Genomic DNA, 12,500 nt, shown 5'->3' with positions numbered 1-12,500 from the left:
AACCGCGTTGCTGCTGTAGTTCTAGCACGCATTTAGTCATGCGCAGTTGATTTAACAAGCCCGAGAGATGCCTCGCGCGGCGTCCGTCTACTACAGTGCGCGAGACTATGGCCACGCGATATTGCAGCACAATCAGTTCACTGTTGAACAAAGAGGGAGAGCGCGCAAGAGGGAGGAAGGTATTGGAGTGAGGGAGGGGGAGGAGTAGGGATAGAAGGTCCTCGATCTAGATTAGCATCATTGTATCCTCCACATCATCTGGTCTGCTGGGGGTGTACTGCTGTGTTGCTATTGGCTCAAGAGGCTGCACGGTAGACTACCTTACCAAACACTCCCCTGGTTGCGCTATGAAACATGATGGACGGAACCTAACTCTATTTGAGGTACTGGTTAGAAAAATGGCATTGGTCGAGAACATTGTGCTCTGAACAGGAAAATAATAAATTCATAGCAAGGGGTACTCACTGCTTGCTTAATGCAGCATGTAGTACTAAAAGTGTGTTAAAAACTACAACGCGTTCCAATGCTCTGTATCTGCGAACCAGCAATTACAATGCCCTATCAGTAAGCCCCCCCTTCCAGAAAGAGTTGACAAATGTCACAGAAAGATGGGCTCATTAATGCTGTCTGAAATTTGAGAATTGAGTGAGGGGAAACCTTCATTAACAACCATTGCGTGGTAAGTGTGACTAATAGGCAGCCATTACCAAATATTCTAAAGGGTGTCATTAGCAAACATCCGGGCTGCTTCCCATCACATGCATCGATTCTAGGCTCTTCTTGGCTCTCTAACTTGGCTCTCTTTGTCTAATATATTTTTTATCCATAGTCCCAAAACCATGTAAATAGTTTGGAAGAAATTACATAAATGAAGACATAGACACATCAAATTGTTAATGTTCCACTGCATATCAAAGATGTACCTATAGATAGGTATAGAGACTCCTAAACCATTTCTCCAATGCCTATATGGTTTAAAATACATCTACATGAAGTTCTTTAAAAACTTTCCAATTGCCTTTTCAGGTAATATTTCACAATATCCAGTCAAAGAGGATGGGACTGGCTGCTTAAAGGTGACAGGTTACCCCAAGTGTGAGGCAGATTTTCAGAACGGCTTGTAACGGCTAATCACACTCACACCTGGTGGTACAATATGTCACCTTTAAATACACCTGCTGTTCATTGTAAAGTTTATCAATCATAATCATGAAGGTGCAAACCATCTGCTTAATATTGGACAGACTGGTGTGAACCCTGCTATGTTACTAGCACACTGCTACTTACTGCAATGGGTTTTTTAAGACACTTGTCTTAAACTCTTAGTTGGTTAATCCTAGCTTTGAATTATGCTCAGGGCGGGAGTCTCCCCTGGGGGGCTGCAGAGGCGCTCGCGCCTCTGCAGCCCCCTGAATAGACGTGCAAAGAGTGGCCGAGAGATTCTCCGGAACATCTCAGTGCACACACACCAGGGATGAACTCAGAAGCACCATTTATCTTCCTAATGAACCGTTCATCACAGGTTCCCGCCATCCGCGGCCGTGATGGAAGTCCGCGCCTGCGGGTCCAAGAAGCCAGTGTGGAGTTCAAAGGAAAGCAGAGTGCAGACGGGTACATTCTGCAGCGACTCCAGGCTCTCAGAATACAAATGTGGAATCCACTCAGTGTGCAGAGAAGCCATTGAAGAGGCTTCTGAAGACAATACATTGTTGATGTCCAAGTGGGAGGGAGATGTTTGAAGATGGATGCTACAGGTAACGGGGGGGGGGGGGGAAGTCTGTGTTAGAAGCTAAGAATTTTACGTTTTGGGGATCGGACTGAGCCAGATGTTGGACGATTGGGAAGGACATGGAATAAATGTTAGGGAATGGGACGGTCTGGACCTCTTGTCGGGTTGTGCTCCATGAAATCTCCTCATTTCCTCGGCCTATTCAACATATTCATACTTCATCAGACATACTATTCATGTAGATCTGCACAGCATGTGAGTCTATATGAAGTGGTCCCACGCTGTTAATTGGAACACCGATAGCTTCCCTTGGGAAGCCATAGCCACAGCTAATTAGCGCAGACAATGTGTAAGATGTGTTTTGTCGGGGGTGGGGTGTTACTAGTTAAAAGTGTGAACAAGGCCTCCGTGCCTACCCTGATCTCTGAGTCACCTTAATAAAAAACTGCGTAACCACTGGGTTGGGTCCTACATACACATTTACAAAAAATGATACTGTGATTTAACGTGACATGCACGGGGGGCTGGTGCTACCGCAGCCTCTGCCAGTGACCCTCTTCACAAGGCTCTATTTATAGGCCAGGAAAAAAGACAGGGATAAGTGTTGCTTGTCTTACGGTCATCCTTTCTGCCGGTTTTGTCAAATCCTTTTATGCGTGGGATACATTAATTTGTCTCTACAGTACAGTATAGTCAAATTTGACTATGCATTGTTTAATTTGAGTATCAACAAACACAAGGCGTTAATTATCAAACAATGAGAGTGTACGAAGCAATCGCTGGGAACGTGATTGTTGCACCACCACCTATTGTCCTCCAGATATTAGGCTGCAGAACTGATTTGGAGTATTCTTCTTAATATCCCCCATGACACACTCATAAATGCTATAGGCAGCTGTATAAAAAGAAAGTTTTTTTTGGCCACAGCCTGGACCAAATCCAAAACGAAATGCCAAGCGATTCCTCATATAGAAAGCCCAAGACAGATGCATTGTTTTCGAGCTAGCAGCTGTCATTATTGCAGGTCCCCACTGCTCTGGTGGCCCTTTTGAATATGTGCTTGACAAATAGGCTTATGGAACATTTAGATAAGGCGTGTGGTTTGAATAGGATTTCTGCAGGGGAAAGGCAAATCCAATAAAATCCACATTTTTAATAAGAAAATAGCATGTGACATAGTGTATGTTCACATACGTGTATAAGTACATTCAGTACGTTGGTAAAAAAGACAACCTTTGAGGGAGAGCTATATTTTTTTTATAGAAAATACGATCCTGCTGCATGTGCTAGAAGAATGATTTATTTATTATCTCAGTAGCCTCAATGTGGTCACCTCAAACTGATATAACTCATTTTAAACCCATTAATTGCCTTTAAGTTAAATTGGCGCGTGTCTGACCCTGGGCTAGCAGGCTAATCATGGTGTGTCTCGTCTGATATCTCCACCGTGAGCTCAGATAGTCTTGAGTGGAAGATTGGTAGCCTATATGATTAATAAGTGGGAAAATAACTCCCATAGTAATTGGAACATAAAAAACAATTTGATGATTTTCTTACATTTTTCATCACACCCTAACAGACAATCGACTGGCCCCAATGCTTGTCATCCAAAACAGAAAGGGAGAGTGAAGCACATAAACCCTCCCAAGACATTGATTTGTGCGCATCTGGTTTAATTACTTTAATGAAGTTACAGTTACTGTTCACCCCTCTCCCCCTCCCTCTCTCCCTCCCTCCCTCCCTTCCTCCTGCAGATTATCCTCAGCGTTCTGACAGCAACACCCGGGAGGTAATCGCTGCTGCTGCTGTGGAGACAGCCGCCCCTGCTACTCTTGTCATTGTGTCACAGGTATGCATGGGAGCAAACATGAGCCTCTTGTGTTCGTAATTACATGCTTGGCTGATGAATAACTTGTCAAGAGAAGGGGTCCATCGTCTCCCACTGTGGAGCTCATTTCAGCTCAGGCCACGTCCACACCAACGGACTGCTCACAAATAGTATTATTGTGTTGTAAACATTCTTGTTATATATCAGCAACTTTCCTCCTATTTGATTTGTACTCATATGATACAATAATGTATAAAGGACAAGCATGCCTTGATTATAAACTAATCAACAAAAAGTGTTGTTTATGAGAGCCTTGAACAGGAAGTGTTTTTTCTGTTCAGTCTGACGTAGACGATACTCCATTATACGAGAGAAAGCAGTGTTGTAATGAAAAGCTTTTAACTCTCTGTACATCTAACTGAGTGTTTCATTTGTTTTATTAAAATTGTTGTTGTTCAGTGATGCATAGAAGTATAACACAGATGTGTACGTGTACCATGGCAGCAGACAAGCAAGACAGAATGCAAACATTAACAGTCACCGGACTGTTAAATTAGCCTGTGTTCCAGGCACATGGTTCCTTAACAAAATGTTTACTAAACCATTTGTGAAGAGCAAAGCTGATTTAGTTGCGCCTCTAACTTGTTGCTGAATGTTTGACCAACATGCTTCGGATCAAGCACGCACCGCCGTGCAAGAGAACAAAAGCTATTGCTTCTTCATTAGCCTAGTCCATCTCCCAGATACATGAGACATGCAATATGCATTAATGTCTCCATTGATGAATAATGGAGGAAGGACCCCAGGGTGTGTTCGCCAGGTCATTCTGAGAGACTTGGTTGGGGCTGCATGTTAAACATTGACTCCCCTTGGTAAGGACATGTAACTCAGCTCATCTAGAAATCTGATCATGACTTGATTTGAACCATCCTTCACTAGTGTGTCAAGCATTTTTTGTATTCTTGTTCGGAACCTTGTGTCGCATCCGTATTCGTCACAGGAAAATCCCTGTTTAATTTGGTTGCCTAGCAACCATGTGCCTTCTTTCTGGTAGGCAGGCTAACGTGTGGTCTGGGCTCGTGGCAAGCTGGGCAGACGGGCATCCTGTTCGAATGGCGTCCTTAAGTGGTTCACAAGGCCTGTTGCCCTGTAGGCTGCGATGCTTGATCCATCATCAGCCATATTCAGCCACGTCCCACCGGTACAATGTTTATAAATGTATCAGCGTATGCATCGACGATACGTGGCTTGGTTTTACATCCTCTATTGTTCACAATGTACCCATGAGGTGGTTCTCTCTAAGGGTAGACAAGCTAGTAAGGTCAGTGCATCAATTCCTGTCAGGTTTGGGCAGCATCCCTTCAGGGTGGCCTGTGGAGCCTTGTAGAGAGAGCTATAATCCAATCAGAGGAGAAAATGTCACAACAAACAGAGGATAGCACTGTCTGTAAATTTTTTTAACTCAGCCCCAAGCATTGTCTCCCCCCTAAAATATGTTCCCTGCTAAGTGGTTGACCCAATATGCATGGGATTGCGAGCGTACGCGCATGCATGAGTTCACGCGGCGGTGATGATGATGCAGCTTTGCATCTTACCCCCTTCCTCACCTCCGTCTGCCTGCTTGTTCCTCTTAAGGGTCAGGTCATGCCCTAGGGGGGCACCGCAGAGTTGGACCAGAAGTGAAACACAAAAATAAAGGAAGCAGCGGTGCTTCCTGGAAATGTTAGTGTGTGTGTTTGAGTGTGTGGGTGGGGGGGGGGGGGTCGGGGGTCTGTGTGTGTGTGTGTGTGTGTGTGTGGGGGGGGGGGGTCGGGGGTCTGTGTGTGTGTGTGTGTGTGTGTGTGGGGGGGGGGGGTCGGGGGTCTGTCCGGGCTGATGAAAGCCCAAGGCACGGTGTGTTCCCGGACCTGAAACTAAAACCACGTTAGGGAAGCTCCATGTTTTCTGTGAGGAAAAAATTAAGTTTCTTCGTACCCGATGACCCGGACTACACATCACATTAGGGAGTCACAAGGAAGAGACAGGAAAAACATGTTTTCTTTCTACTTCTGCATTATCAGGAACATAAGGGACAAAATGTTCTGGGCCGTCTCAGGGTTGCGCTTCACATGTGTCCGCTGCCTTCCCTGATCAGGCAGAATTTGCCAGATCACTTTTGACGTTGAGCTGATACTGTTTGGAACAACGCTAGTCAATATGGAATTTAGGCGATATTGGTTGATACAAAGTGCCAGACCAATCAGTGGATAAAAGGATCACATATTAAACCTCTTCCTCATTAACCGTTTCAACAGTGTGAACACAGACCGGGTTGGAAGAAAAACGTTTCCCACAGCTGTGAATTTACAGGCAACAGTTGTGATGTCCTACAAATCTCACACACCTACTCAACTTGTAGTTTGAAACTGAATGGTTAAGGTTAAGGTATGGTTAGGTTGAATTGGAGATGCTACACCCCCTTGCAATTGAAAAGTCATCAGTTTGGGAGTTCGGAACTTTGGTGTAGTTTTTCTAGTTGAAAGAACTGACAGTTGAAAGTGTTCACTAGTAAGTAGTGGGTTACCTTAGCTTAAGAGAAAATAACCCCAGGTAATGCTACCTGTGCATCGCTCATCACTCTCTTTGATGAGCTGTAGAGAGCTGTGCCTGTGTCCCCGCGTTTCTGCGCCATCAGCTTAGCAAACGTGGCTGCGGCGTCCATCCAAGATGCTTTAAGCTCCCATTGAGACAGGGGACAAGCAGGGTTACTAAGAGAAAGGGCCACTGAGTTTACTGCTTTAAAATAACCTAACAAAGTTATGAAGGGGTGACTGGGTGCTCTTATCTACATCTGGCAAGATGGAAAAATCAAAGACAGGCAAAGAGAAATCCTTCTACTTTTTAGAAAAGGAAATCATGCTCAAAATGTCCCCTCAAATCTCAATGCCAAGACTGGGAATGAACAGTAAATTGGGCTCTAGTGACATTAAGGCGCTGGCTCTCACATTGAGTTCCATCTGTGCCTATAGTGTCAGGCCTGATTCCTCAATCAATAAACCAATGCCAGCACTCAATAGCTCAGTGGAGGCCTGGACCCGGAGCAATAACCAAGGATAACCCAGCAAGGATCTAAATAATTCATCACATAAATCTCATTTGGCTTCTGTGACCTTAATCAATTAAACCAAAAACATAAAAAATATGAATAAATAAATAAAACACAAAGGATAACCATAGTCTGGCCTGCTTTGAAACTACCAAAAAAATAAATAAGAATAAGCCAGCTTTAAGACACTGCGAACACTGTTTTTTGAACAGTCAATGCTGGTTTGGTAATACATATTCATGTTTGATCATTCATCTGATAGCCAGTCTGCAGGAAGAAGTTGATTGTGGGTTTTATACATTATTTATTCAAAGGGAATAGATTCACATTCATGATACCAATATCCGGTCACAAGGAAGTAGCCTTGTAGGGAGACAAAAAAGAAAATGCATCCTCAGCCTATCAGCCCCATCAGGTGCCGCCAAGGAGCTATTGATGTTTCAAATTAAATTGTAGGTGGGAGAAAAGAGACTCTCCAGAGACGGAAAAGAAGAAGGCGTTTCAATATAAAATGCTGTTCACGAGCATGTTGCTTCCCAGGCTTGTCAGAAGAAGAAGAAAAAAGTGGGATTGGTTTACAGTCCGCTTATGGCAGTGATTCTCTTTACCACATTTATATTTATGAAAACCTCCTCGCAATTATTTGCTACTCCGATTTTCTGACCCAACCCCAGGAGAAGTGACCTGACTTTAACCTCGGACTGCTTCACTCTAAGCAGCGAAGGTACCTGTTCAGATACCTGTCGCCTGCCTTCACCCAGGTGAAAACCATGCATGGTATCCAACTCTCCAGACGACCAACCAACCATGGTGCCCAAGTCTCCAGATGATAAACCGACCATGGAGCCTGAGTCTCCAGTCTGATCCATCCGTGATGGATCAAAAACAACGAAGCTATGCCTTTATTTTGCTTGAGTGCACAAAACAGAAAACTTAACACGCCTTATTCTTGTGATTACCAACAATACTGCTGGTAATCACAAGATAAATATCTCACTATATATCTACACAAGTTGCGGGCACTTGACCCACTCATTTGTTGTCTTTTGGTAAGCAGCCCGATAGCACTGCTTACCAAAGGTTCTTTTCTCTTGCGGTTGTCTGCATTGAAAGAAGGGGCGGTAGACTGTAGACATGAATTATTGAAAGGCCTGGCGGTTTTGGGGGCTTCTAATCTCACCAGGGCAGTTAATTTGATGTTCTTGTTTTGCTTGCTTTTTTGGATTCGACCTGCAATGCAGCATCCAGCGCCCCACCCCCTCGCAGAGACCGTGGCCCAGAGAAGCCCACCAGTGGGACCAACAGGAACCGTCAGGTGAGGGTCTGCCTCCGCCAGCCGGAGGTCTTTATAATGCTCACAACAAGACGGGCGTGAGAAATGATGCAATCAAAATAAGCCTTGTCAGTTCAAGCCCACACACCTGAAGCTGCTGCTGATGGTGTTAGTGAAAGGTGTTATACGTGTGTGTACATATGTGTGTGTGTGTGTGTGTGTGTGTGTGTGTGTGTGTGTGTGTGTGTGTGTGTGTGTGTGTGTGTGTGTGTGTGTGTGTGTGTGTGTGTGTGTGTGTGTGCGTGTGTGTGTGTGTGTGTGTGTGTGTGTGTGCGTGTGTGCGTGTGTGCGTGTGTGTGTGTGTGTGTGTGTGTGTGTGTGTGTGTGTGTGTGCGTGTGTGTGTGTGTGTGTGTTTGTGTGTGCGTGTGTGTGTCTGTCTGTCTGTGTGAGTAAGTGTGTGTGAGCATGGGCATGTGTGTGTGTGTGTGTGTGTGTGAGCATGGGCATGTGTGTGTGTGTGTGTGTGTGTGTGTGTGTGTGTGTGTGTGTGTGTGTGTGTGTGTGTGTGTGTGTGTGTGTGAGTGTGTGTGTGTGTGTGTGTGTGTGTGTGTGTGTGTGTGTGTGTGTGTGTGTGTGTGTGTGTGTGTTTATAGGCATGCGTTCTTTTACACAGGTAATGTGTAGGCGTGTGTGTGTTTGTGAGTGATTGTATGTGTGTGACCATGTAATTAACATATGTTTGTTGGTTTGTGGGTTTGTGTGTGTGTGACTATACATGCGTTCTGCCTCTCTATGGCTCCCACAGGTTTCATTGGAGAGCGTCGCGTTCATGTTGAGCTTCACGACTACGTAGTGAATATCAATATCTCAGGAAGGCAGCCGATCACGGAAGCGAAAAGCTTCCAAGAGCCCGGGTTAGGTGTCCCTGCTGGTTTCCTAGCCCAGTGCGCTGTCGTTGCTAGCCTGAAAGCAGCGCACTGATTCACCAAATTACAGAGGCCAGGCATAGGCTATAATCTCTCAGCTATATCAAGACACAGGCTGCCTGAGAAAGGCTCCCTGATCCCTAATAACGTTATCAGCGCTGATCACAATGGTAGACCGCGGTCGGACTCAGGGTGCTATATTAAGAGCCAACAGGCAGGAGAGGTGTATATTAGTGTGCTTACTTAGAATTCATTGGCTTCTGCTTGAAGGGTGTCGTAGATCTGCCTGTCAACAATGCAAAAGTTTATTTTGCATTCTCACTAAGAAAGGAAAATAACTTTTCTTTAGGACCAAAACACCAAAGCCATCCCCATCTCCCGACGGGCAGTGGGGAAAGAGTACAACCATACTTTTGCGTAAAAAAAACAATGACAATGAGGTTGTTTCTAATTGAGTATCTTATAGATCACATCAGTAGAGTAACAAGCGATAGCAATTACGTTCATCATCTGTGACAAAGAACCACACTTTGGAGGGAAGTAATGAAACACAGATCTATATTATGCGTAGCAGAACCGTAAACCGCTCCGGTATGTGAACTGGAAGCTCCCGCTGGCCCCGAACCCCGAGCTTGCCACTGCCGCACGGGGACGAGTGCAGTGCGCACCATCACTTCACTCACTCCTGCACTTGGGTCCCTCTGCAATGTGTGCAGTGCACCGTGTAAAATGCACAGGGGGGAGACTGTTTGTCCATCCCCCCTTCCTCTGCATGTCCCTGTCCACAATATGAGAAGCAGCTTGTGTTTGGATGCCATGTGGCAGAAGAGATTCACAGCGACGGCCCGGGTAACATGCAATGGCATTTAATGTCCCCGCGGCGCAATAGCCGCCGCCAGCAGCACTGGCGTTCCGATTCGGTCAGTGAGGATGATGTGACGTGACAGAAGATTGGGTCAGGAGTGGTGTGACATGCAGTCCGTAAACAGGAAGGGAGAAGGTGGGGCGGGGGGGGGGGGGGGGGTCTACGCGCCCCGGCTCCTCCTTTTGAATGACATGTTCTCTCCGCACCTGCCTGCAGACCTCGTGTCACAGCAAGACTCTCACTCACAGGGAGACACGCTGAGCCGTCCGACCGCGGTTTCTAATCCACTGCACTGATCCACAACGCATCAACGCGGGCATGTGTGTGCGATGAAGCCGTGTTAGAGCATGTGTGTGAATGGAGAAAGCATCCATTCAAAGACTATGATGGGCTGTTTATGAGTGATGATCATCGTCGAGATCCCGCTCAATTATTTTTCCAAGCGCATGAGACACAAGGGTGCAATTTAGTTTAAGACTTGTGATGATCTGCTTTTATTGTTTGCTAAGCCCAGCGTCTCCAGATCCCAATGAATGATGTATGCTTCACAGTTGAGGACACGGTCACCAGGTTGTTACAGAAATAAAATATGTTCATAACAAAGATCTTTGACATGAACAGCACTCACAAGGCATGTCATGCATGAATGTGTTAGAGACACCACTACTACAGTCTACTCGTGCTTACTACTGAGTACGGCACTAGGATACGCCTCTGCAAAAGGAATTTGAGATTGGTCCTTCTAAAACCACAACAACCACAGGATTTTGGTTTTGTCTGGGATGCAAAAGGACTCACAGTTTGGAAATGTCAGGCTGCTGCAGAGGAAGAACCCTGGAGTAACGGTCAAATTAAAAATACAAAATATCCCTCATGAATAATTACGAGATTATGTGAAGTGCGCTGAAGGTGGATTGGATTAGGCAGATGCTTACTATTAATCTTCACCCAAGTAACTTCCTGAATAAGTTCTTCCAAAGTGTCATCCAAGCCAAAAGAAAATAATACATTATCAGTAGGAACCTTTTTCCATTCTGACGGACGACCCGAACTGCTCTGGGGGACATCAGCTGGCGATATTTAGCCTCAGGGTTTATCTATTAATGAAACAGAGGCTGTGGTCACCCAGCAACTGATGAGTCTGTTATATACTACTATTGCTGTCTGTTTTGCCTTGAGGTCAGGAAACTCATTAAGGCGGAAGACAAGCAAGTGTCTATGGAGGGCACAAGGGAACACTATAGAATAATATAAGAAGATGTTAATGCTTTATTTCACCTTGTGAAGGCAGGATTAGGACTTTTCAGAAGATACGGTCAGTATTGGATCTGCATGAAAACTACCGGGAACGTCAAAGAATGGATGAAATCTAACAGAAAGGCGCAAAGAGGGACAAATCCTAGAATTGAGGAACAGCATTCAGCATAACTCATGGATATAGATATATATCTATACTTTTATATATATATAACCCTATCTCCAGATACAAATATACATATATATATTTCACCTTAATTCATGGATACAGATAAATATCTATACATATAAATAGAGATATCTATTAATATCTATATATATATAACCCTAACTCCAGATGCAGATACATTTATAGATATGTATATATATATATATAGAGCCCTAATTGAAGAATACAGATAGACATCTATACACATATATATATTTGTCTAACCCTTAACCTAATGAAACAAACCAGCCAGAAATCACTTACCTGGTTCTGGGTGGTCGGAGTTCTGTTTGGACAACAGGAAGAAGAAATCCTGGCAGGTGTCCTGAGCGAGCAGCTCACCGTCGGCCAGACAAAGGTCAACGATTAGGGTCACGGCTTTCTGACAGACCGTGTCATCCTGCGCTCGGTCCGAACTCATGCTCTCGTCTGCATCCTCGGTGGTGAGTGTGTGTTTGTGTGTGTGTGTGTGGTTGTGTGTGTGCTCATCCGAGGGGATGAGCTCTCCCAACACGAGCGGCAGCGTGGGATACACGAGACAAATAAAACATGTCATCGCCGACCATTCGCTGAATCTTCCCCCTTCTTGCGGGGGTTTTCTCCAGTGCACACTCGCGCGTTTGCGGGGGCTTCGGCGCATGTGTGGTTATTTTTTATGCATGTGTGTGTGTGTGTGTGTGTGTGTGTGTGTGTGTGTGTGTGTGTGTGTGTGTGTGTGTGTGTGTGTGTGTGTGTGTGTGTGTGTGTGTGTGTGTGTGTGTGTGTGTGTGTGTGTGTGTGTGTGTTTTTTCCTGTTGTGCCTCTTAATGTGTTGTTGTGTGACTGGATGCAAGACAAAATCCTCTTCCTGAAAATATGAGCCAAGATGTATTTATTGTTATCCCTTGTATGCACGTGCATGCGCGTGGCGCATCTGCACAGCAGTGTGTGTGTGTGGGGGGGCTTAATGAATCCCTCATGCCTCCAGGTATTCCCATTGACAGAAGAATTGCATCATTCCTCGTCTTAAGAAAGATGCCACATTAAAGATATGAGAGGAGTTCACACGGCAACAGTCAATATTCCAACAAGAGGTTAAGCCCTAATCCCTCCTCTTCTCTTCACACACCCCCTCTCTCTCTCTCTCTCTCTCTCTCTCTCTCTCTCTCTCTCTCCCTCTCTCTCTCTCTCACTCTCTCTCTCTCTCTCTCTCTCTCTCTCTCTCTCTCTCTCTCTCTCTCTCTCTCTTCTCTCTGCCCCCTCTATAGCTCTCTCCGTCTCTCTCTTCCTACCCTTTATATATTTCTCCATCTCTCTCCTCCCCATCTCTCTAACTCTCTTCCCTCTCT

General features: G+C 45.2%; 1 protein-coding gene across 1 annotated transcript in view; it reads right to left on the bottom strand.

The window, feature by feature from the left end:
- Positions 1–11,987, bottom strand: part of syt6a (synaptotagmin VIa) — a 37,694-nt gene extending 25,707 nt beyond the window's left edge. The window contains exon 1 of the mRNA XM_060047578.1: positions 11,437–11,987. Within this exon, the coding sequence (XP_059903561.1) occupies positions 11,437–11,812 (376 nt within the window). The 5' untranslated portion in view covers positions 11,813–11,987. The remainder of the gene's footprint in view (positions 1–11,436) is intronic.
- Between the last annotated feature and the right edge of the window lie 513 nt (positions 11,988–12,500).

This window comes from Gadus macrocephalus, chromosome 1 (assembly GCF_031168955.1).
Source record: "Gadus macrocephalus chromosome 1, ASM3116895v1".
In the NCBI taxonomy this organism is placed as follows: Eukaryota; Metazoa; Chordata; class Actinopteri; order Gadiformes; family Gadidae; genus Gadus; species Gadus macrocephalus.
The sequence above is the reverse complement of the archived record's forward strand: the minus strand, read 5'-3'. Positions and strand labels throughout refer to the sequence as shown.